The sequence below is a fragment of the Macrosteles quadrilineatus genome, unplaced genomic scaffold, assembly GCF_028750875.1.
Source record: "Macrosteles quadrilineatus isolate MER2022 unplaced genomic scaffold, UCM_ALF_1.0 Scaffold_12__1_contigs__length_5162894, whole genome shotgun sequence".
NCBI classification, from domain to species: Eukaryota; Metazoa; Arthropoda; class Insecta; order Hemiptera; family Cicadellidae; genus Macrosteles; species Macrosteles quadrilineatus.
In genome coordinates, this window is record NW_026542605.1 from 351,975 (window position 1) to 378,333 (window position 26,359).

Consider the following 26,359-nt stretch of genomic DNA (forward strand, 5'->3'; position numbering starts at 1 on the left):
ATTTTCTAAAATGTCTTATTTTAAAGGAATTTCCTATGATCAACCAAAAAAGTTCTTAAATAGAACAATCCTCGTTTTCATTGATTTTGTGACATTGCACTATGTAGCTTAATAGGAAATATTGTGGAAATTCAGCTATATTAGTCTTCAACACACATAAAGTTGTTTCGTAAAGGCCTATGTAGAAATACACAATGACTAAAGGTGCATTGTTACTGGTGCGGCTGGAACTGCAGTCGTTGGACGACAGTCGTTGAACGATAATCGTAGAGCGCCTGCTGCATTGTTTTCAATGGCACAGTTGTCACTGACGCTACTGTAGCCGCAGTCGTCTCATAGTCGTAGACGTCTATCGTACAGGTCTCCTGGAGCAGTCAGAGTCGCAGTCGTTGGACGATTTTTGAGGCATTCACAGCTTTTTCTCGAGAAAGTGCTCCGAGTGTACTCAGCCCCGATGTTATTCTTATTGAGAATAATTACAATGTTATACATTGCTTAGTTGTTAATGCATTTTATGATACAATACTTGCTAATTGGCTTTATGTGGTAGTATTAAGACACACAAATGCATTGGAAACTCCCTGAGTACGCAGGTTTGCTGCAACTGGGGTATTACTATATTATTATACTGAACATGTTATAGTCTGAAAAAAATAATACTAAAGCATTCTAATAGTTCATAAGCTTAATACAAAAATTTGACGAGTAGGCTATAAATAAACTATCCTACCAAGAGCAATTTCCCCATGTCTTGTGATTGGAGAGGGAATGTAGTTTAAATAGTCATCTTAACCCTAGAGCTGGCAGTAGTGTAACTCTGTACTGGCATAGGGATATTATTGATTATGTAATATCATTTTTAAACCATCATAAAAATTAGAAATAGCAACATAACTATGGATTGTTATACAGGGTGATTTGTACTCAGTGTGACAAAATTTTTTTGATGTAAGCACAAAGTAAATGAAGTGTGACGATGCATTTAAAATGTTCCAAGTCTCAAAATTAGCGTCTCAAAAAATTATTTTATGTTTTTAAAAAATAACCATGTTTTTAAACTTAATACAGCGATTTCTCAATTACCTGTATATGGATTTGAGTAGATAATGTCATTTTCGTGTTCTACATTAAATTTTGAACAAGAATAATGGAAAATGACGGAGGATCAGTTTTAAAAACTCCATTGTAAATAGATTCAAAGATAAAAATTAAGATGTTTGATAAATATTTTAAAAACAATGGTCTATTGCATTTTTCACACCCTGTATACAAGAAAGTGTCGGAATATGTTAAAAACTGTGCCATTTTATAAGCTTTCCAACGATATGCTACACTATTGAGGTTTATGTCTGCTTATGTACGCTTTAATGGTTTTAAGACTACAAAACATGGTGTCTTTAACATTTAAAACTTAGAAGGTCGGCATATATTAAGCAAAAGTTGTATTTTTGATTCAGCTTGAACAGTAAAAAAGTTCCCTGTTTTCTGGTATTCAAACCACTAAAACAAACAAAAAAATATCTAAACCTCAATAGTGTAGCATATGGTTGGAAAGCTTATAAAATGGCGCAGTTTTTAACATATTCCGACACTTTCTTGTATACAGGGTGTGAAAAATGCAATAGACCATTGTTTTTAAAATTTTGATAAAATATCTTAATCTTTATCTTCGAATCTATTTACAATGGAGTTTTTACACTTGATCCTCCGTCATTTTCCATTATTCTTGTTCAAAATTTAATGTAGAACACGAAAATGACATTATCTACTCAAATCCATATACAGGTATGGAAATCGCTGTATTAAGTTTAAAAGCATGGTTATTTTTGAAAAACATAAAATCATTTTTTGAGACGCTAATTTTGAGACTTGGAACATTTGAAATGCATCACACTTCATTTACTTTGTGCTTACATCAAAAAAATTTTGTCACACTGAGTACAAATCACCCTGTATATCATTTTGTTCAGAATAAGACAAAGAACAATATTATAGGTGATTTACATGGTTACCACAAACAAATTTTTTTTTAGTTTTTCCAAATTGTGGGCATTATTAATTTTTGTATAAAATGTTTTTATATTCCGTCGTATAGCTAAGTGCATGTAAGACTTAGCATCATAAGGAAAATTGTAAAGTTGTGGGAAATTTTGTGCTGATTCCAAAAATATATAGTTTATATAGCTTATTTTGTGTATTTTGTTTGGTAGCCCTATTACTATGTCGATCGTACCCCCGCGCTAGTACCAAATAATCACCCAACCCTGGTCATGTACAAATCCGTACACCTTATATAATATATAATTCCAGGGTACTCTGATTTGTAACATAACTAAAAAAATATATAGGCCTACCAAACACCGGCATTGGCGCGTATCCGGCGTCGCCATTTCGGCCGCGGCCGTTCGCGCCGTATATCCGGCGTTTGCCAGCGCTAGGGTTAAAATCTTCATTCATCAAACTAGACAAAAACTTAAACTGGCATTTTGAAAGTCTGAAGAACTCAAAAAACATTCTCTCATCAGCTTGCAAATATTTGTTTATTTATACCCTGGTGTGGATTAACGTCTGCACGAGTGAGTACTAGGACTATCCGCAGTACTATCCTGAAAATTAGACCAATTCGTATATACCAAGGCAAAAATGTGGTTCGGATTCCACTATAAACTGTAGGTCCCTTAGTTGTCATTAGCTGTATGGGCTATTAGTTAACAGCTGTGTCTAAGGAAAGTGTCTGTCTTAGTCACTAACAAGACTACAAGATCGTGCCACTCATCCTACACTCATCTCCATTCATACTTGGCTTAAAATACCTACTTTTTATGGTCACCATTTAATTGAAAAGTATTAAAGTATATTTTGAAGTGCCCCTCCTCTATATTCGTATTGTAATTATAGGTACTATGTGTGCTAAGTCTTGGAACACTTATTTCCAAAATTTCTCCATCTTCTAGATCTTCACCGAGGCTATATATAGGTAACAAATATCTGAATAGAATCTTATTTTCTTAAAGCCTATAAACTCATAATTCACTATCCTATAATAATAACTAGGCATACTTGATTTATAAGAAAAACTTGTAAGGTAAATGTTATTAATTAATCTTCAACTCGGCAACAGTCAAGAAGCAACTGAACGATTGTATAATAATCGCACCAGTGACAATGCCTACTGTAATGATTATTGCTGAGCGATAATCGTCCAACGATGATCGTCCGACGACTGCAGTTCCAGCCGCACCAGTGACAATGCACCTTAAGACATTACATTCTTTTTCAAGCAACAACACGTTGTACGACACAGCAGGTTACATTAAGAGTGCTCATTAATCTCTTCAGACAAGTTAATAATATGCTGTGCCGACAAATTCGGTGTTTGCACACTACTTATCATCATGGCAGAATGAGCATTTTTGGTGGTTGAAAGTTTTATTTATCTTTGTGAGTTGTAACATCCTTGTCACAGATCATATATAATCTCCATGACAAGTCGTACATAGCACAAAGTTGAAATGTAAGAATATAGGGTTGGTTAAAATAAAATATGCTCAAGTACATTAGATAAATCAATAAGCTGAACCAAATGACAAATTTTAATATTATTTGAACTTATTTAATATGAGCTTTGATATATTTCATTTTCTCTATCCCATCAACTTTTGCTGTTGCTTCTTATCCCTTCAGGTATTTTTTTTACAGTTATATTTTCAGCCTGATTATTTCAACAGAGAATTATTAGTCTCTCACTGTCACACTTTTGAAAGCTCTAGCACATATGAGCACAATTCAAACAGAACTTCTGATAATTTAGTTGTCAGAGTAGGCTAAGCACTTTTTTCTAAATAATAAATAACAACATACAGTATTAGAATTAGTGGGAGTACAGTAAAAAGTGATTAACAAATCAATACTTTATTACGTGCTAATGCTAATACAGTACATCAGTAAATATATAAATTAAAATGAGAAATATAATGAGTATCTATTTACAGCTTTATTTTTCTATCACAGTAAATTTTAGAGTTTTAAGGCTTGGATTAATTATATTTTATATTTTACACAACTAAAATGGAAAGAAGGGTACATGTTGATGAGTTGACTATAACTAAAAGTCCTATTTATGTTCCTGGATTAATTTTATCTAAGGAGAACTACATTTACACATCACCTGGATTGTACACATTTTCTTAAAAATATTGCATTTAAAAGCAAAGATTAGAGATTCATTGTTTAGCCTTTTGCACTTTTAATTCCATTGAACATGAGCAAAAGGTTAAATTAGTCTAATTTGTAATGTTATAATGTAAAAAAAAATTATTACATCAATGCATTTCATTAATTATTTATAAATCAACTAAATGGTAGCCTAGTTTTATTTATTAATTTTTTTAAGAGAAAGTTTCTACAAACCAAATTAATATTAAAACAAAATTATAATAATAACTAGGCCTACTTGATTTATAAGAAAAACTTGTAAGGTAAATGTTATTAATTAAAATTTAAAATCACAAAATGACTACACACACACACAAGGCTGCTTAATATTATTTTAAAATTTGTCACTATTGAAACAATGTTTTTGTACTAAGGCCCTATATGAATACGGTATAATAAGTTTTTATAACATTGCACTGAAATGAAGGAGACAGCCGAATTTTGTCATTTAACGCTGGTTGCAGCTTAAACTAGTTTTATCAGCAGATATACTGTAGAACTTGCAAAAGACAATCAAAAGTATAAAATTGCAATAATAAAAGTATGTCTGGTAGGTTTGTGTGTAAATATATACAAATTAATTTGTAAATATGAGGTTACTTAATGATAAAATTGAATTAGCTAACCAACTAAACATAAACGTTAAAAAATCAGTAACAAATTAAGTACCAATACATGGAATGTTCCACAAAATGCTACACTCATCATTTTACACATGACAACAAACAATGTACAGTTTTAAATACTTCTCTTTTATAAATTATATAAAATTAGAACCATAACAATGTACAAATATAACAATAATATAAATTATACAAAACCTATTGAGGGATAAACAAAAATCGGATCAACAACAGAATACTTCACATTCAGTTAAAAAATACAGTTATGGTAACAATAAATAAACTACATCTAACATGTTCTTCATAGCTATTAACAAAATTTAAACCAGAACCAGCCCAAAAAAATATACCTTTGAAGAAGAGCAAAGGAAGGCGCCACTTAGTAAATAAATTAAATATATCAGTAGAGACATCTTTCAGAAGTTAACACAACATTTTAAATATCTACCGTACATTTTATCACATTAACCCGCCTCTACTATCATTTGCCTTTGCCTAGCTATTCAGCATGCTAGTCTACTTGTAACTTAACATTTCACTAACGAGCTAAATAATTATTCTCACCTATTCCTTATTTCATTCATGTTCAGATTTTAGAGTAACTACTATAATTAAAATTAATTAAATTTAAAAATATTTATTTGGTTGTGTTGCCACACTGTTTTATTGTTGCAGTTCCATGTGTTAATTGTAGGCTATGAGGTTCGTGTATTTCAAAAATCAAAACCAGTTTATTTTTATTTTTATATCATGATACCAGAATCACTTAGTGTATTAGATTTAGTCACAGTTTTAAAGAATAATTTTGATCAGGCAATAAATACATTTTGTTCTAGTAAATTTTCCTATAGAGAAGTAGCTATCACCGTAGGTGGCAGAGTAAGACCTGGACCCGAGATAATTTAGGGTACTGTAATACATTCTCTATTTAAAATTAAAATAAAAACTTTTTCAATGTAAAAGAACATATTTTACATTATTTAGCGACACTGTAAGGATCAGGTCAGTTATTCATAAACTGTTTAAGCTGCTAGCTATATTTATTAATTCATTTTATGCCATCATAAGTTTAAATAGGTACTACTTAATCAGAAGGCTCTATTAAAAATTATCCAAATTAAAATACGTTTGAATTTTCTTATTCAGATCCTAAAAAATTGTGACAAATTAAATTAACAGGATGTAAAAAATATTCAAAATTCAACACTAAATTTCTAAACACAACAAATCTCTCCAGTTAAACTAATTACATTTTCAATCCAAAGAGATGACCAAAACGGCAATAACATCTGTTTGACAGAGAATAACATCTTTCAACCTCCAATCGAATATACCTCTACACACACAACTGAGTTAGGCTATCTGCAAGATACAGTTCACTAACATCTACAATACCTAAACACAGATGAGTTAACAATTTGAAAGACGGTTTATCCTGTACATCTGAGCCGGCAAATCACGTGATGTAGTGATCAGCTGACCCCCTTAGCTGGGAGGGAGAGCTGCGCCTTGCGACAGTTGCAAAGCCACTTTATGATCCGAGCGTTGCGTTCGACAATGGAAGGCAGTTCTCCCGATGAGCCAGCAGCCCCTTCACTCCCGCCATAGCTCTGGTTGGTGGCACAAAACGAGTCTACGGAACTCGTGTCAGAGAAGAACACTGGTGATGACGTCTGGGAACTCGGTTTTGATATCACACTGAGAAATAAATTCAATCTGTCAGACTTTGAATATGGAGATTACACATGATAGGCCTATATATCAGGTTTTAAGCATACATGTATATTCTTTAAGTGTGTAAACCAGTGGTATTTTTAATATAGGAATCAAAAACAAAAACCCTTAAAATCTTTGCCGATAAGACAAGGATTAGTCGCTATGCATAATTTTTTTATTTAGATTTATTATTTTAGTTTTAAGACCGGTTAATGACCCAAAATCGCCATTCAAGGTCACTGGTTCGAATCCAAGCGAGATCTTTTCCAGGCCCAGATGCCATTTGTCATTGGGCTATTAATTAATGATGCTTTGCTATCTAACAAAAAGATTGACGTTGGATAGGAACAAGACCAGGGTTTGAACTGTTCCCTTTCAAAACGTAAAAAAAGTCCACTGGTGTAAAAACACACAAAAAATAGCCTAATTAAAATGTTAATAAAAATCAATAAAAATTTTAGGTACTTCATTTCAACATTGCACTCGAAACAAATATACTGCTAAACATTCCACAAAATTATTGTTACTGCAGTTACAGTTACTCAATGATTTGCTAGAGTTGTTGTATAAATAATGTATGCCCCTCTTGGCCTAGTCACTAACAAGACTACAAGATCGCACCACTCATCTCCATTCATACTTGGCTTAAAATACCTACTTTGTATGGTCGCCATTTCATTGAAAAGTATTAAAGTATTATGTTTGTTGTGTTTATATTCTAAAAACGAATTGCTGTTAAAATACTATAACACCTACTGAAAATCAGCAGAGTTCAGTCCCAGCTGTTCAAAGAATGTGTCCAGATTGGCTGGGGTGGGGGGTGGAGGGGTGAGCTTGGTGTAGCGGTGACCAACATCTGACTTTGACCTCAGAATAGGCCTCAGTCTGGCTGTGTCGTCTGCTTCTGGGTCGGTCTCGTCCCACAGTGGTTCAGGCCTCCTGTAGGAAACATACAAAAGGTGTTGTATAGGATTTTGTAGATGTAAATCCCTAGTGCAAAGACTGTTCACATAGAACTACCTTACAGTTAACTCTCGCTCACCCGGACTAATGTGGTGGATGTCTTGTCCGGATTATGAAAAATCCGGACTATTGAAAGTCGAGCAAATATTCGTAAATCTTGCCGTTATGACAAGCTGTTTTGACAAAACACGCGCTAATAGAAACGGGAGCATCTAAAACAAGTTAAAACTCATCATAATAAATTACAGTCGGCTACAGTTTCAACTGTCACAAACAACTTTTTACGTTTATCACAACTCATTTTATCACAATACAGAACACAATAAGCATTCTGACAAGTAGCAGACTGTTTGACAGAGGTTAATGACATGCCCCCTCCCTCTCCCAAAATGGCACATGTCGTCGTCACTATGATTATTGATTTTGCAAAGAACGCCTGATGACGCAAAATGTATGCCATTAATGTGATGCGGGCTTACTCGCACAATAAATTAAGGCGTTGAAACGTCAAGTTAGTTGTTAATCGTTGTAATCGTGTGTTGTTAGTCGTTAGTTGATAATACATACTGTGCCGCAAAAAAAATCACGATTGCTGATCCGGACTTTATTTGATAATATTGTGCCACTAAAAAAAGAACACGATTGCCGATCTGGACTAGCGAGAGTCTACTGTATATAATATAGTACTATATTACAGTGCTTGATAGGTGGGTGCAAAGTGGGCTTCAAACTACCATAGCAAAATGAAAATAGTGATTAGCAGGGTTTGAACCTTCAAAAGACACCCTCACAAGTCCCACTAAACTGGCCGTGTTGCTACAGATAGTCATAAAGCTCGGTCTCAAACAAATTTCTTTTACTTATCTAAGAAGTAAAAGAAACTTTTTGATTTTGAACATAAATAATTGTAAAGAAGCCAACACTTTTTCATTGGTGAAAGTTATAGAACAAGAATATTATACACAAAACTTGAGGAAATTTAATTTTTTAGCTATTCTAATTTGTGTATAGTATAAAGTTTTGTGTTTCTTGCGACGGTTTGGGCTCTTTCCTATTCAGGTGCACCTGCTATTCTTACAAATAGGGAAATAGGCCAATTCTAAAAACCTAGTTCCTTGTGCTCTAAGTTACATCCTAAACCTTTATATATTTTATGTTGATTTATATAACTAGATAATTTTTAAAAAGTTTTAGGTGTACAAAACCTCATTTCTATCGTCAGATTGTGCTTAATTCAATTCAGTAGTTTGTGTACTGTTCGTATGAATGCAAGGCTGGTACCGTATTCGTATGAATGCACACTTGTGTAACCATGCCTTAACATCTTATAACATTATGCCTGTAACATCTTTTGTGAGATATATCTCATACATTCAAAAGAGATAAGACAATTCGCCAAAGACATCCATGTTTCATTCAATTTTATCAGACTTTACACAATTTCTGTGACCCCGACCCCAGTGTGTAACCCTCATAACAGGATAGATTATGCCAGGACTGTCATGTCTCCTAACACCAGCTGGCTAAAAGCATTCGAGATCAGCATTTAAGTCCAAGACTCTATGACTTAAATCACATGATTTAATCAATAAAACAGCTACACTATTGAAAACACTCTGTGCCAAATAAATACCTATTTTCCATTTTGCCGGCTGATCCTCCATAGCTCACACTGGACTTGACTGGGGAGGCTAATACCAAACCATGTCTGCAGCTACCTGAGTGGGATGACTTGGAACTTCTCTGAGAACAATGAATAATAAATAGTCCATACATTTTGCTAGTTGAGGCATTTTTTGAAAGAGATAGTTACAAGCATAAACAAGAACAGTACATGCACATTAGATACTCATAATCAATCAAATCAAATCAAAATATCCTTTATTCATGTAAGTACAATTGTACAGGAATAGAGTCAGATATTACAAAATAAAATGTTTTACATTTAAGAACTAAAAATAAGACAGAATATTTATTTTATTTGTTCTCCCAAAACTCTTCAAGAGAATAAGGGGAAATTTTAATCAAATACTGTTTCAGACAATTTTTAAACTTTTTTGTATCATTTTCATTTAGAAGTATTTTTGGAAGATGGGACATAAATTTATTTCCTGCGAATTTTGTTTTCTTTTTATAAAATTCTAGATTGTGTCTATCAATGTGAGATTGAGAACGAGTGTTATAATTATGACTAATTTTGTTTGATACCTGAGTTTTTGTAATATTTTTTGCATAAATAATAGTTTCCAAGATATATAGTCCATGAACAGTTAGTATTCCAAGATCGGTAAAAATATGTTTTACCGAATCTTTCCTTTTCAAATTAAACATTGCCCTAATTGCCCTTTTCTGGTACGATAAAATCCGTTTTAAGTTTTTTGATGTAGTTGCTCCATATATACTGATTCCATAAGCTAAATTAGAATGAACTAAGGCATAATATATTGATATTAATGTTTTTAAGCTGCAAACTTTATACATTTGTCTTAAAGCAGATACTCCTGAAGACATTTTTTTGATAACATGATCAACATGTTTGTCCCAGGCTAGATTTTTATCAATTATTAAACCAAGAAATTTTGTATGTTCTACCTGTTGTAATTTATAATCTTCTAAGATTATGTCTGGATTTAATTTGTTTTTGTTTTGTTTTGTAGAAAATGATACAAAATTAGATTTTTCAGGGTTTAAAAGAAGGTTTTTGCTATCTAAGAATTTTTTTATGATGGAGAGACTGGCCAATGATGATGCCTCAATACTTTCTTTTGAATTTCCACAAATGGTAATATTAGTATCATCAGCATACAAACAGGCCGCCCCGCCCACAGGCATCAAGTCCGGCAGACCCCTCAAGTATATTAGGAACAAGAGGGGCCCCAACACCGACCCCTGCGGAACTCCATGGCGGACCATCTGCATCTGTGAATTAAACTTTTGGATGTAATTATATTTACTTGAGAAATCTGATTTATAATGTTCTATCTCAACATATTGCTGCCTAAGAAATAGGTAGGATTTAAACCAATTTAATTCTTTGTCATGAATACCTAATTTTGATAAAGTGTCGATAAGATTTTCATGCGATACACTATCAAATGCCCTTGTTAAATCAAGAAAAATGCCAATTACTTTTTCTCTCTTATCCACTGCATTTATTATACTTTCAATAAATTCAATAACTGCAGTGACTGTCGATTTGCCTGCTTGAAATCCATGTTGTTCTGAATCCATTAAGTTATGTTCATTTAAAAAATCCATCAATTGTATAAAAACAACTTTTTCTAAGATTTTTGAAAAAACTGGAAGAAGTGAAATTGGTCGGTAACAGGAAACATCGTTTGGTTCCCCTTTTTTGAAAACTGGAATAATTTTTGCTATTTTGAGTTTATTAGGAAAAATGCCTGAAATGAGAGAAGAATTTACTATATGTAAAAGAGGTTTTAAAATAGCAGGAAGAACTTTTTTAACAGTAATAATTGAAACATCATCACTTGTATGATGATACTTACTTGTATGATTACTTGTATTGTATTGATTATTAAAAGTTTTTTTTTTTTTTTATTGTCATGTTATAATCTTTTTTATAGGTACAACAAATTTTATTTAGAAATAAGATTATTTGTTTACTTTTTTGTTTGCTCTGCTCAATTTGTAGACCTGAGACTGAAAACCTACTGCATGTTTCAGGGCTGTGCGAATCCAGAAATTTTGGTTCGAATCCGAATCCGAATCATAGCTGTACAGATTTTATCGAATCCGGATCGAATCCGAATATTTTAATTAATCCCGAGTCGAATCTGGGTCGAATCCGAATCTCAAATTTACAGCTATTATCGAACCTGGATCGAATCCGAATCTGAAATTTAAAGCTGTTATCGAATCCGAATATTTAAACCTGTTCAGAGTCGAATCCAAATCCGAGGAAAGTCAGCAGTACCAATTTTCACATATTTAGACCACATTTTCTGGGGCTAAAATAACTTAGGGAATTGCTTAAAAAATTCTTGAAATGGGCCAAATAAAAAAGTTATAAAATTTAGGCCTACCTATTTGAAGTTTTGAAACTAAAAAATTGGGCATAAGTTAGGCATACCACCTAGGCCTCAGTTACTCGCTAAAAGTGATGGACTACCAATTTGTGTAGTCTAAAACATAGGCCCAGCCTATTATACACCTCGGTGTTAATCCTCCACTCAAGCCTATGTCTGCATTACTATTACAAGTAACAACTAACACTGTGAGGTTAAGTTTACTGATAGCCAAGATAGGGTTCAAATGCGACCTACACTAATGTGCCTAAAACCTAACACCAAGTTGGTCAGGTTCCTAACATGAATCAGTCAACAGCAAATCGGAGTGCACAAGTAGTTTTTTAGTGTCTAAAAAATTATATTGAAAATTATATTCAATCAGAATCTAGTAAATTTGAATATCGAATCCCAACTCGGATCTATTTCCAAGAAATTCGAATATCGAATCCGAACCCGGATCTCTTACCAGTAAATTCGAATATCGAATCCGAATCCAGTTAGAAACAGTAGATTCGTTCTCGAATCCGAATCGAATCTCTAAAAAGATTCGGATTCGATTCGTTTTGGCATGTTTACATCGATCTCCACAAAAAAAGGAAAACATTACTGGGACTTGGATATAGGTGGCAGTTTGTCCAATTTTCAACTAAAATATATGTTCAACTAAAAAGTGTGATCTTATATTTTCAAATATTCACCTGGCTTGACAGAGGTTTTGATCTACTGTTTGAAGACTCAACACTTATCTCATCATTGGTGCTTTGTCTGGACGAGCTGCATTTTCTGTAAAAAAAAAAAAACAATTATTTCAGTTACACAAAATAAAGTTTAAATTTGGCCATGTGCCACATCCAATACAAACAAAATATAACGTTGTAAATTTTACAAAATATAATTTGATCTGATTATGTCTATAATGAAGCTCTCAGCTTCAATCAGTGTAAATTTTTAATGAACTAGTAATTAAGTGTAATTTTTTTTCAAAACGTAATTGCAGAATACAGATCTAAATTGGATTTGAGTTAGTAATGGTGGGTACCTGAAAGCAAAGTTCTTGGGAAAAGTAGGCTACTGATACCGAGAAGAGAACTAATATAGAAACATACTGTTACTGTTAGGTGTAAACAGAACACAATCCTATTGATGGCTCAATCTACATGGCACAGCATTAGGAGGATGGTGGGCCTCATACGTTGCAGTTTTTGGTGGGGGGGGGGCATTTCTGATAGTACTTATATCCATAAATCATCTGTTAATTGGTGCAAAGTGTCATTAAGTTTTTACTGACTAATATGTAATAAGTGAATCTCAAAACATCGAAAAAACAGCATCATAATTATCCCCGCTGCTGGAAACAGATCGGTTGTGATCACAGCAACTCTGTCTTCAATCCCTGTGTTGTGGTTTTCACATATGAGGCAAAAATGCAAAACTCTTACCAATGAAGCACTTTTGATCAATGGACACTCTTTCATAAGCTATTGGCAGTGATTATTTAAATCTTAAATTACAGAATTTCCAAACAATTTACAGACACCCCAGTGACAAAGTTCTTCATTTCACTTGGCTTTGGGGTTGCTTGTAAAATGGAAACAGCCAAACTTTCCTTCTCACACTTTTAAATGACACGCTCCCAATTAGAAGAGCAATTAGGCAGCACTTGCATTGTATGAGTTTGTTGAAAAACCTGGAAATGTGCAATCGGCAATGTCCTAAAAATATGAAGGCCGACCTTCTGCTTATTTTGCTCTAGCCTGGGGGAACTTCATCTCAGGGTTAAGAGGTTAAGTGTGTAGACACTTTCCTATTAAAATGTAATGATTCAAAACAATCCATTTTCTTATTAAGTTCTGTTTCTGATCCCCCACCTGTTGTTGGTGTACAGGACGTATTCACAGCTGGCAGGTTCACTAGAGTCACTGCCACTGCTAGTGGCTGCGTGTAGGTCTGGCAGTGACTTGTGCTGAACTGGACACATGTGGTTGTGTCTCGCATGTTGCTGAGTCGGCTTGTGAGAGTTTGACCTCTGGTAGTGCTGTGGAGACCTTCTCACTTCTTCTTTCACACAGGTGTCCTACGCAAACAATGTTGATTATGCTCTTTATTAATCTTTAATATTTTAATATTTGGTTCTTAAGTTCTGACAACGTCGTCTCACTATACAAACATGAATAGACTATGACTGTAGGAAAATCAACACGTTATGAAGACTTGTTATCAAGGTCGACTTCTTATCGAGGTTTGCAATAACGTTTCAATTGGGGGTAAAATAAATTCTAGGGGATTTGAAAATGACACTTGTTATCGAGGGTTTTGCTATCATGAATCCACTGTACTAACAATTAACAAGTAATTATCTGTCCTGAAAGACATCTGAGATGTCATTAGAGGGTGTATGACTGCCAAAAACACTCAAGTGTGTTAGAGAAGAAAAACAGTAGAATGTCTTTAAAGTAGAGCAAGGAGAAGAAGAAATGAAAAGTTAGATAAACCAGACCACAGTTTGTATTATGGGATGACTAGGCTAATCCTAGAGCACCAAATTCTCAAAACTCAGTATTTCATCCTCCAAACAGTGTTAACACTTGTTTTTAGCTCCTTTAATTCCAAACATTTTCTGGGGGAGGGCCCCCATTTCTGCAGAGCCTGCTGGGGGTATAGCCACAGCTGTTTGCAGCCCTGGGCGATATTTACCCTAAAACCGGGCCTGAGATAAGCAAGAAGCTACAGATGAGCTAAAATAGGGTCTTAGGCCTACTAACTTTTTTAGAACTCAACTAAGCTCTGAACAAACATAAAAAAATTACGTTGTAAGGGAGAATTGGATTTTTTGGATGTAGATCTACATCTATATAGGATCCTATCTATAGGAAACAAATAGCTATTTAGGGCAATTACAAACATACAACATACCGGTAGTGTTCTTGAGAAAATGTAATGTTAAAGTTGGGACAGTGGGAAAAAAACATTAAAAAATTATCAGAATAAATCAGGCTATGCATATCACATCTTCAGCTGGTTTTACCTCGATCAAGTTTTCCTTAGAATCAGCATTCAACAGTCTTCGCAACTTGGCTTGAAGCTGGTCGGTGGAGGTAGCTGAGTTGTAAGAACGTCTCAGTTGAGCACTGGTGGGGTGGGACGAGCCTCGCACTAGCAAACAATCAGTGATAAAAGTATCAAACATGTGAATGCAAGGAGGAGTTCAAACAGTTATAAGAATTTTACCTACCATAACAATCTAACTTATGCAAATTCTAGCCCACTTAAATAATTGATCAAGGTCACAGGACTACAATAGTGACAAAAACAGATCCTTCAGAGTTATCAATAAATTATTAAACGTCAGTAAGTTCAGTAAGTCACGTATGGGCAAAATTAAACTGCCTTACCTACTTAATTGTACTGAAAAAGATAATAGTATTAACCTTAAAAGATAACTTTCAGTCTGTAACATGATGCAAGACTTAAAGTCAATGTATTTAAAAATTATCAGCCACCTTTTACAAAGGGTGAATGGATGTTATCTGGACTGGAACTCTTCAACTGCTGTCGCTGATCCAAAACAACCTCAGATTTCACATATAGACATTTTGACTCTTGAAGCAGTTCTACTGCACTTTTGTGTTTTCCTGAAACAAACTCAGTCTTAAGATTGATAGGTAACCAAATACAAAATTTGTATACACGTAGAAAATATATATTCTTAAAAATACGGTATATTATTTGAAAGTTTTCCAACAACCTCTACAAGTATTCTTGATAGTCTACTAAACCAGCACCTATTTAGATCTCCTTTTCATTTTCTTAATTTTACTACACTGGCACTTTGAAAAGGTGAGATAAGATCGGAAAGTAAGTTCCGTTTCCATTTTTCTCACTGGCAAAACTGGGATCCTGGTTTTGCACATGCATGGCAGAAACTGTGAGGCAAGACAGACAAACCTACACCATTGAGCGAGCGTACTGTTTTGTGTAAACACTTTGTACCGCTTGTTTATGGCTGTGTTAATAAGAAATCTTACCAATTGTGAATTTAGGTATATAGTTTTTTTCTGGATGCAATAAAAGTTATGCCAGTTGACACTTATTGGAAAATTTGGGATGAGTGATTAACCCCTTAACCGCCGTCTAAGTAGCCTAGTCAAAATCCGCCATTGCCACTTATTTTTTCCGTTTTTGACGATTTTGACTTGTGATTTAAAAAACTGTACCAGTTGTTTTTTAAAGAAAATAGTTATCAATATTGTTTGTAGACATCTTCAAAAACATTAAGCTTTAACAATACCCTACTAAAATTTGTGATTGGGGGGGGGGGGCTGGGGTTTGGGGGTTTCTTGAGTTAGGCCTATAATAAAAATTAGGCCTACAATTAAGTCTACAACTCTAATAAATCGTCATCCTCAAGCATGTCACCAGCCATTACGACTAATATTTACTACTCATTCAACACTACCAAGTAAATAACCACCAAAAAACACAATTATAATGACACGCATAATGTACGTAAGCATTACGTAAGCTTCCGCAAGCACGAGTTTTACTGAAACTACGAACGGAACTGATCGGGACCATTACTGACCTATAATACCACTAAAATCCACCAGATTGCAGCACTAGTCAAACAGCACTGTCAACAACTTGTTTACGTACTTATATCAGAGATAAGGCGGGAAGTGAGCTGTACACAACAGCTGATAAGTTTTGATGAGCTGGGTGTTGTACGTCAACACGAGATAACTCGTACGTGGCGGTTGCTCTGAAAACTAGTATCGCCCGGCATACCTCGTGCGTGGCGGTTAAGGGGTTAAATGGTTAGGCTAGATGATGCGTTTGACAATTCAAACGTGATCTCAAGTGGATGAAGTGGACGGCTATGATGAACTGGTTTGTGCTATTAATGATAATTTTGGGGAAGAAACCTGTAACTTTACAATTTCCCTAAGAATTGCACTTGAATTTCCAAAAAATGTTAGTACAGTAACTTTACAAGACTGCATCTATCAACTAGTAAATGATACAATCGATACTATGACTCAAAATGCATGCTCCATACTATGATAAAACAACCTTGGTAAGTTTGGCTAAAATATGTTCAGCCGTTATTGAGATTAAGTGTTATAAAGATTGCATTGAAGTTGGTCCCAAATAGCTTCGCTTCGCTCCGCTCAATGACCTGAATTGGATTGATAATTTACCTGGCACAGAAGATCTGAGCGGTCTCATGAAGTAGTTTCCACGGTTAATAGTCTGTAGAGGAGTATGGGAATGTGTTCGCATGGAAGTGGCTGCCATCTTGCCTCCACCACCCCTCCTAAAAGAAATACCGTACCAGTATTAACAATTAATTCTTTATTTTGCATATAAAACAATATAAAATTTAATCAACAATCCATGTAACTTAGCCGAAGTATTGTTAAATAGTAAACAAAAGTATTATAATAGGCAAGGCCTTCCTATTTTGAAACCAAAAGCCAACACTTTAAAAATATTTTTATGAAAACAGTAGCCTACCATATGAAAACCAAGGTGCCGTAGTTTATGGTATGGGTGTAGTTTAGCTTATTTTGTAAATAATGCACACACGACTACAAAATAATGATTAAGTTAAAAATTTCAAATTAATAGCTCTTCATTTTTTAAAGTTTTTAGGGATTGCCCATTTTAACCATCTTTTTAAGTTATCCAACCCAGGTCAGGTCCCATTAAAGTCAGTAAAGAGAAGGTTTAACTTACTGTACGAAGTTTGCGGCTAGGACTAAGTAACTGGTTATCAGTATGATAAGACTTAACATGTTAAGTAGAATGTCAAATCTAGGTCTTCGAGTGATGACAGCATCGTTGAATGAGTGAGACTAAGTTAGAGGCACAGAAGAGGCCGACGTTTTGGATGCGTAGAGCTATCCATCTTTAGGGCAAACTACTTATTCAAGTTAAGGTATGTTAGATAGATGTAGGCCTACTTAAGTAGGTTACGCACCTTTGTATTATGCCTATTAAGTTAGAACTATAAGCTATTAAAACTTAATGCCTAAGTTAGACATTAATATTCAGTAGGCCTATCCTAAAGTCAACAATTAGGCCTAAGTTTAGGTTAAATAACTTATACATCATATCTTACTAACTGACTTCAAATCGTATATCTACACTTCAAAAGCATGAGACACGATATTCAGCATCTTTCCCATTTTCTAATAGTTCCCTTTAAAAAGAGGTCCTTTAACTTAAAAGTTATAGTAGGCTAGCCTAATAGGGTAACTTAGCCTACACTTACCAATTAGCGGCTGTGTCATACAATAAATTCCTCTATGAAATAAGGGTATTTATGCAAACTAAATTCGCGTACAAAATCATTCATAGTTTTTGAAAAGAAATTAGGCATAGTTTGCTTTAGACACGTTTAAATTACTTTCAGATGCCTACCCTAATTTGGAGAAATTTAAATCGTTAGGATATCATGTTTATAAAATTATCCTGTTGACTTATTAGATTCATTAATGACAATTAATTAAGCAAAATCAGAAGCATACATGTCATTATTTGACATGATCAAACGTCAAACTTCTTTCAAGTCAGAAATATCAAAAGCTTGATTTATCCAATGTCCAAAACTAAACATAAACAATAAAATGTAAATAAATAATAATATTTGACAATCAAATCAGCTGGCTTACAACACAACAAGAACAAGTAGTATTTTTTGAGTGAATTGTAAAATGTGTATATAATGATAATGTTATGTGTGTGTATTGCTGTCGCATGCGCATTAGCTTTAGCTAGCAAATCAGCACATTAATTTCAACAACCAATGAATGTAGTGAAATGAAGAAGAAACGTTAGCAAAATCAGCTGCTGGCATTCACAGGTTAGCCAACGCTATTATAAGAATCTGAATCTGATTGGTCACATTGTACAATAACAAGAGTGAACCCGACCTGATGTGTATACTTATATATACAGTATATATATTATACCATAGATAAAACATACTTATTAAATCAATCGATAAATGATTGTATCGATACGATTGCCACAATCGAAATTTAAACTGTTTACAACAGCTGATTTTTACTCCCTATGGGCAAACAATTAATGCTACTTTAGACCCGCAACGCATGCATAAAAAAAGCGGCTGTTTTTGCTGCAGTATGGCGAAAAACGTATTATCTGGTCTGGTCAAACATAAATAACTATACAGTACATACATTAAGGGTACGCTCTACCTCAGCTCGGATTTCTCAATACGAAGTTGCCGAACGCCGATGTCCCTATACCATTGCATTGAACAACGCCTTGAAGATCGCTTGCAAGCCTTTCGAGTCTGCGTGATTACATAGTTATCCTCCAACTTTTTAGTAAACTAACGGCAGGTTCTTGTTTTTAAGAATCTATTTCACTTTTCCCGTTTTTTTTTTCTCTAAAAATTATTTGTATGCGTTAAAACTTATGATAAAAATCGCGTATTTTAACACTTTTACCAACCTTTGAGCCCAACATTTTTTAAACTATCAAAATTAAAAAAAAAAAAAAAAAAAAAAAAAAAAAAAAAACGGCAAAACTACAATAATATTTAACGAAAAATATGACACCAAGATCTTTTAAATCGGTTCACAATTGGGGCTACAATCAGGAAGAACTAAACCCTTTGCATTCGTGCGCGCCAGACGGGTAGAGGAACGGGCAAAAGGAAAATGGTGGGGTACCTTCCTCTAAAACCGCCGTTTTGTGAACGGGACTTGTAGGTATAGGGTGCACCCGCTAAGGTGACCATGCCATCCCTCATTTAGAAAATATCACGAATGGAAACTTACCGTAATCTGTGTAAGTTTTTCAACAGCACAACATCTGGATATCACAAAATAACAAGAACTCGCAGAATAAACCACGATATTGTTTAACGGATTACGTAGTCTTGACGGCTATTTAGATTTTATTACAATCGTTATCTATTAATGGAGAGTAGATAATACGGGTGTACCTTCATTATTATTACAAAATATCCCCACCGCAGCAAACCTGCAGACTAAGCGAATGTCCATTTATCAGTACAGCATTGGATTTGCATTTAAATCTATTTAAATAACGTGAGGTTTAATAAGTTTTAAGTACCTAGGTTTGCTGCTACAGGAAGGGTTATAAACTGGGGTTTTTAGTCAAATATAATAGCTTAGTATAAAATAAATTAATTAACCAAGTTTGATCAAAATATATCCATAAACAAGCAAACTACAACAGTTTACTTATTCTCCATAAGAATAACATGGGAATGTTATATTAAAAAATTTTTCAATTTCCTCCGGAACCAATAACCGAACAAAACAATGCAATATACTAAATTATTTGTTAGCGAATTTCCCATATAGGGAATAAACTATTACCGTAGGTCTTATGGTAAGACTTGGACCCGGGACCGATTTACTTTTTCATTTTCATGTCCCTAGAAGCCAAAAACACAATCCGTTCAAATATATAGAGACTATACTAAAAGCCATTATTTGTAAAGACACAGTATACATATTTTATAAATTAATTAATTTAAACTCGATTTTAGAACACTTTTTGATTATGAAAACTCGTACTAGTTCCACAGCAAATTCAACAGCAACAAAATAATACTAACCAGTTTAATTCGTACATTCCGTATTTAGCACACTCGTAAAAACTCGAAATCTCAAATTGTGGCCAAAATATGATCCATCAAGTAACCAGATATTAACAAATGAGACATTAGTACGTGCAGAACAGTATTGTTCACACTTCACACTACAAAAACACTAGGCTTACAGCACTAGCCTACTGAAACCCAGGGGGAATAACACCAGACACCTACGCGATGCACTACATTTCACGCTGTTGCGCTACGCACCAACCAGCTCAACTGTCGATCAACGCCCGCTAACAAACAACTACAACTGCGTGATGATAACAATAATGTGTAAATTAACAGAAGGCGCGAGGCTAGAGCCATCTGCCGGAGGAAACTGTAGGCTCCTACTTCCTCTCCAACTTCCGGATCCGCTGTGTATTATCTCCCATGACCCACTAGCACACGACTAGCATGGAATAATTATAGCCTAATCTGGAAGCAAAACAAAAACTGTGTAACGTGATTGGACTGTAATTCTGATCAACTTGGAACAAACTTGTAAATTATGAAAACAGTGGTAATGGACACAATAATACACGTTCTGCTATTGATGTGTGCTATTAACCTGTTAAGCAAGCAGGTTAGTAGTCGCATCTTTTTAATGGTGAGTACGCATTATCCTCTTTATATTAATTGAATTTCAGAATTTCTACGGACGTCAGGGAAATTTTAGAACTAATTTACATCTTTTATATAATTTATCTGCGGGGAGAACAGCTATTCAATATATATGGACTTGGACTATATTATTAAACATTGGTTCGCGAACACAACCGACTATAGAAAATACATTTAATTGTAGCATGAATTTATCACTTGAATTTTTACATAAAAAAACCCATTAAAAGCAGCTTAATATATGTAAAAAAAATATTGGAAACACTCCTTTTACACGTCATTTGGTTACCGAATGCAACATATATAGCTATAATTAAGTGCTAAACGCAGTAAGCTATTATCCCTAAATGGTATCCAAATAATCGTTAAAATTAATGTAGATTGCTTATTTATTGATATATCTTTATGCTTATTTATTGACAAATTTCTTGATTTCATTGTAAGATTTTGAAATTCGATCAAATAATGTTAGTTTACCTCATATGAGTAAGCCTAGGAACTCATTGAGGCAATGCCATTTGGTTAAACCGTGTGTAAATATTGTAAGTTAAATAATTCTTTTACTATTAACTTGTTTGAATGATACGTAACAAATTCGCTTTGTTCGAAGGTTTTATGCGACAAGATAATTTTGTCAAATCAAATTCTAACAATGTACATAAATAACAGCTGATTGTTATATCAGCTGACTCTTTCAATTTGATGTTTTTATGGCGGAACTGCTGATATAATCTACTTACATTTTGTTTATAAAGAGATGTTTAACACATGAAGAGCGATAAAAACGTATGTGTTATACAGCAATTTGATTTTTAAAAATGTGACGGGAATTTGGTACGTTTAATTAACAAAGTGACATTTTTCGTCCACATTAAACTGCTACTAGAAACATTTTCGCAATACAGTACATTAAACATTAAATCTGTTGAAAGATTTAATTGGAACTGTCTTCAACAAACTAACTCCCATCTTTTTCAACGAGTTGAAAGGTGTAACACAAACGAGGTAAGACTGGCGTTGAGTGGTAAGTTGACCTACACAAAGTTAACAATGTAGATCAATACGTTGACGTCACTACTTTAATCCATGCTTTGTTGTCAAGTAATACTTCACTTTTACAACACAACAGTGGCACATTTTTGTTAATTTTCATTAAAGCGCTGTATATTACGTTGTCAAATCGTAGAATAGAACAGCAACAATGCATAATAAAGTTAAGATAATAATATATTACCCAACAACACCAATTCTAAGAAATTTAATTTTCTTGTTGCTTCCATAGGTCTTGCTCTACGTATGTACTCAACACAATAAGTTAGTTACCACACAGAAATCGTGTATTTTTCCTGTAAAATGGAGAATCTGTTTATAAATAAATAAATAGAAGCCTCAAACTATATTTATAGATTTTCATATATCGACTTAAAAAGGTTTTCTTATCTGGTGTGAAAGGCAGCCTGATTGCTCCGACTATTTTCACGAATCTGCTGTATTTGAATTTGAATCGTTGTCAAATGGTCGTAAATTAACATGCAACGATGAATATCCAACACTGCCATTCTACGAAATTAGAAGATTCTAGTTCTATTCCATAATTTCTATACCGGAATTGTCATTAGAAGGTATTCTTATCTATCTAGTGAAAATAAACACTTATGCTGCTCCTTATTTACAACTCGTATGTGGACGAGTCCCAGATACCAACAAAGGGCTGCCCCTCCCAGGCACACTTCACATCACATTGCCACCTTCTCTGGTCTAATTAACTGACAATAATGGCCATTGCCACGCTGCCTCTCTTCACAAGGAAGTCATAGAGACATTGTTCATAGTGAGTACTAATCATACACTTTCCCATTCGTTTTCAACCAATCGAATGCGATTCTGTGGAGAATTGAGAGGGTTTCATTCCACCAGCAGTAGCTAGCAGAGTTTTGAGTATGCTTCTCTTTCCAAATTACCTAAGAAATAAATGTGTTATCAAAAAGGTCGTCGGTTCAATTCTGAGAACATGTTGTATTTTTTATGTTTCGAAACTGGACCCAGCTGTCCTTGATCAATGGGATAATGGTCCTGGCTAGAAACAGCTGATCTTAGTCAGTAACAAAGCTACATAGACTTGACACAGAATATCATCTCACAACATTCTACGTTCAACCGTCGTCATACGCACATATGTGTTGCCCGAATTCAATTAAAACATGACTTTCATTTAATTTCTAGCAATTTAAAGAAAATAGCTTTGGAGCCGTTTTGGAATAAGTGCGCGCGTAAAAGTTTCTCCAATTATATGACATAGAATTTCTAAAGTGTGACGAAAGCGTAAACAATGTGATGTTCGTGAAAACATTTAAAGACTTGATTTGCTTTAACTGGTAACAAACTGAAAGCTCATGAGAGACACACCTCATACTATAATGAAATTTTATTTCCAAAAATGAGATTATAAAGTAAGATCGTTTATATATTAATCCATGCGAATAGATAGGCATAAATATCTCACATCAGAGGATCATATTCGTAGATGTCAATAGAAATGAACAAGGCAACCAATATTTCAACTACGTGCGTTTAAAAACTCATTGCCCCAGCACTACAATGCTACCATTTGCATTACCATTGTTTACGTTCAGATGCTAGGTGTTTTTGTATGTTTGTTACTATTGTATTTTGTTTGCATTGTCTCCACTATTACATTGTACTTCAATATAAGGTAATCAGAATCGATTGTGATGTAAATTCACACTCACGGACGTAATTATAAATTCATATTAATTTTGAAAACTAAAACAAAGAATAATGTGGTGTTCTGTAGTTTAAACAGAAATATAATAATAAAGTGGTTTGAAATGGTAATACTTTCTTATCTACCTCCACGCCCCCAAGTAGATGATTTATGTATTAATAATGGATATGCTTGGATAACCTAGAGCATAAATGATAATTAATTACATTAAATGTAAGTATTTTAGATTTGTGATGAAATTGATTATAATAACATTTGTTTGTAAAGCTTTCAATTATAAACAAAATCCAATTATAAATATGTAATCTTGACGAAATCGAAGCCATGTTTTAAGTAAACTACTTAATTATAAAGCTTGTACTTCAGCAATAAATCGAAAGTAATACTCATTTTTACTTTCTCTACATATACATAGTATTATGGAAGAACTATTGTTTTCGAAATTTTGTATGTGGGCACTAATCCATATCCATGGTACAGTATCTTCAAGTTTTTTTTTTTTACTTTTAATTTTTGTGTGGGGGATGTTATTTTTTCAATAAAACCCCCAAAAAGGAAAAATCAGATTTTCCAATCAAACAGCCCGACAGTTTTGATTAAAGTTTAGCATGTTACTGTCCTAGTACTGTAGTTTTAAAACAAAATTGTACAACTCCCAATGCTGTAAAATTTACGGTTCAAAAGTGTAAGTTATGCAACGTTTGCGCTTTTCCCATAAGATAAACACCCATAAAATAACGGAAAATCGGATTTAAAAAAGGCTCGACCGGTTTTGGTTAAAATTCAGTATGTTACAGTCTTTTTAACTAAAAAAAATTGTACAAATCCCATTTGTGTAAAAACTACGGTTCTAATCAAGGTATTGCAACTTTGGTGATTTTACCCATAACAAATCATAAGTAGTTCATCCCACTGCTTACCCATGATAAGGGCTTTTGTTGTTGACAGGCTAATGGGAGAATGTATGTGACACATCGTTGATACCATTTATTTCAGTTTGTTATTGTTTTTCTATGTAACGTGCAATCCCTGGTCTACCAAACGCTAATTTCGTGTTGGAAAACATTTAAAAGCCCAGTGCTAAAAAAACCTTGAAGAGACGGTCCTACTCAGGATAGAATAGCCTCTATGTTTACCTTAGCTACAGTTTCTTTCATCTGCATCTGGCAATACTACTTGGCAAAGGCTTGGACAACAGTATAAAAAACGTTTGTTTTACCAATTACAATTAATTCCCAGATTAAATTTGATAAGCTAGACACATTTCACTACACAATTTACCTGTCATCGCAGGATGTCGAGGTACACCATAGTGCAGTGGTGCAGTGGTGTCTAGATAGGGACGAGGACTGGTGACTAGTGACCCATCGACACCAGTGACACAACACCGTCCGGGAAGGCGCCAAGGCGGGTAAATCAATAACACAGCTGATCCGGCGCGCTTGCGCACAGCTGGCAACTCGCTGATTTATAGCTATGTACTGTATCTGACCCGCTGTTATGATAATTCTTCCACGACTGAACTACTGGACACGCGAAACAGAATCAACTATGTGATTGTACATTCTCGTGTTGCGGTCAATACAGTGCAGCCATGGAAATTTTCTAGCAAACATGAACATTTCATACAGTCTTACTTACGAGAAAAGATAACAAGCAGATGATGAAAATTACTTGTAAGAATGGATGATTAAAAGTGCATGCCAAACCTTTTTGAACGCGTATTTCCAACAGGAAGACCCGCACAGAGAGTTGCAATGGTTTCAGAGCAACAAGCTTCTTAAGTAAATATCTGGAATGCTCGAATTTCAGTTCAAAAGCTTAAAAAACAAGTTTTGCTTACAGTTTCGCTCGGCTACAAAGAGCTATTTTCTATCACAGTCATTATTTATCAATACTGTCAAGTTTCTTGGCTTGGTTTTAGACAGCCAGCTCAACCTTCATGACTAAATTGAGGACACATAAAAATAATCTCAGGAATTTTTAATACTAGGTCTTTCGAAGTTTGACGATTCATATGTAGCTTTGAGTAACGGTATTATTGGTATTACTGATTTATCCATATTGATCGTTTTTGTTCGCAGTCAAGGGACTGCGTAAAGTGGAGCAAAACATTTTTGCGAGCCCTTTTTAAAAATGTTAATATTGTCCCGGTCAATTTGGCAAAATTAAGCTTTCAAGGTCATAATTTTAAGCAATTTGTCGATGAAAAAGTTAAATCTATACACTCTGATAAAAGGGGAATTTAAGTGCAACACTCCCTTTTTTCCCATTTTGGGTTGGTATATAGAACGCAATGCTGTTTTATTGATGGTTTATGAAAAAAACGGAAGGCTTAACTAAATGCCCTAAAAACAACATAACCTAACCTAATGTATACCTGTTATAAGTATACATAATTGCTGTCTACATATGGAAACCATTACGTTGCATGGATGGACTGGGCGCTTTGACCATAGTGCTCGTTGACCATGGAGCATGAACCAACGTCCTTGGAGCATGACGACGCATGTAACGGTCAATCATAACGCCATTTATTACAGACACCATGACCGCTCATGCTCTGATTGTAAATTATACCGCAATGTGGTACAAGTGAAATAAATACTTCAAACTAACCATTAGGAAAAAATTAGAATGACCCATATTATCCAGAGTTGCTGCAACGCATATATAATTAACAATATAGTTTTTTTTTCATATTTTTACATCTCAAGTTATTATTGCGATTTTCATAAAACGCTAAAAGCACAATTCTGTGCTCGCTGGCACAAACAAACTCATCGGCACAAAGTCATTT

The 26,359-nt window shown here is 34.2% G+C and overlaps 1 protein-coding gene across 2 annotated transcripts; it reads right to left on the bottom strand.

Moving 5' to 3' along the window:
- Positions 1-3,916: 3,916 nt before the first annotated feature.
- Positions 3,917-24,940, bottom strand: LOC129004907 (protein FAM110B-like). 2 transcript variants are annotated; one of them, XM_054433611.1, is made up of 9 exons: positions 24,841-24,940; positions 16,747-16,862; positions 15,049-15,180; positions 14,574-14,701; positions 13,417-13,622; positions 12,247-12,331; positions 9,151-9,260; positions 7,311-7,493; positions 3,917-6,536 (listed from the first exon to the last, which is right to left on the bottom strand). In XM_054433611.1, exons 2-9 carry the CDS (start codon positions 16,841-16,843, stop codon positions 6,311-6,313), a joined length of 1,167 nt encoding a protein of 388 aa, XP_054289586.1. In that variant the 5' UTR covers positions 16,844-16,862; positions 24,841-24,940; the 3' UTR covers positions 3,917-6,310. The 2 variants fall into 2 exon arrangements, with proteins under 2 accessions (XP_054289586.1, XP_054289585.1); XM_054433610.1 differs by lacking the exon at positions 24,841-24,940 and adding an exon at positions 17,823-18,213.
- Between the last annotated feature and the right edge of the window lie 1,419 nt (positions 24,941-26,359).

Excerpts from the sequence above, each read along its gene's own strand:
- LOC129004907 (XM_054433611.1), bottom strand. The coding sequence starts at position 16,843 with ATGGCAGCCACTTCCATGCGAACACATTCCCATACTCCTCTACAGACT. Across the intron at positions 14,702-15,048 it reads CCATTCACCCTTTGTAAAAG|TGCGAGGCTCGTCCCACCCC; the intron begins GTGGCTGATAAT and ends ATTGTTTGCTAG. Across the intron at positions 7,494-9,150 it reads GCCGGCAAAATGGAAAATAG|GAGGCCTGAACCACTGTGGG; the intron begins GTATTTATTTGG and ends TGTTTCCTACAG.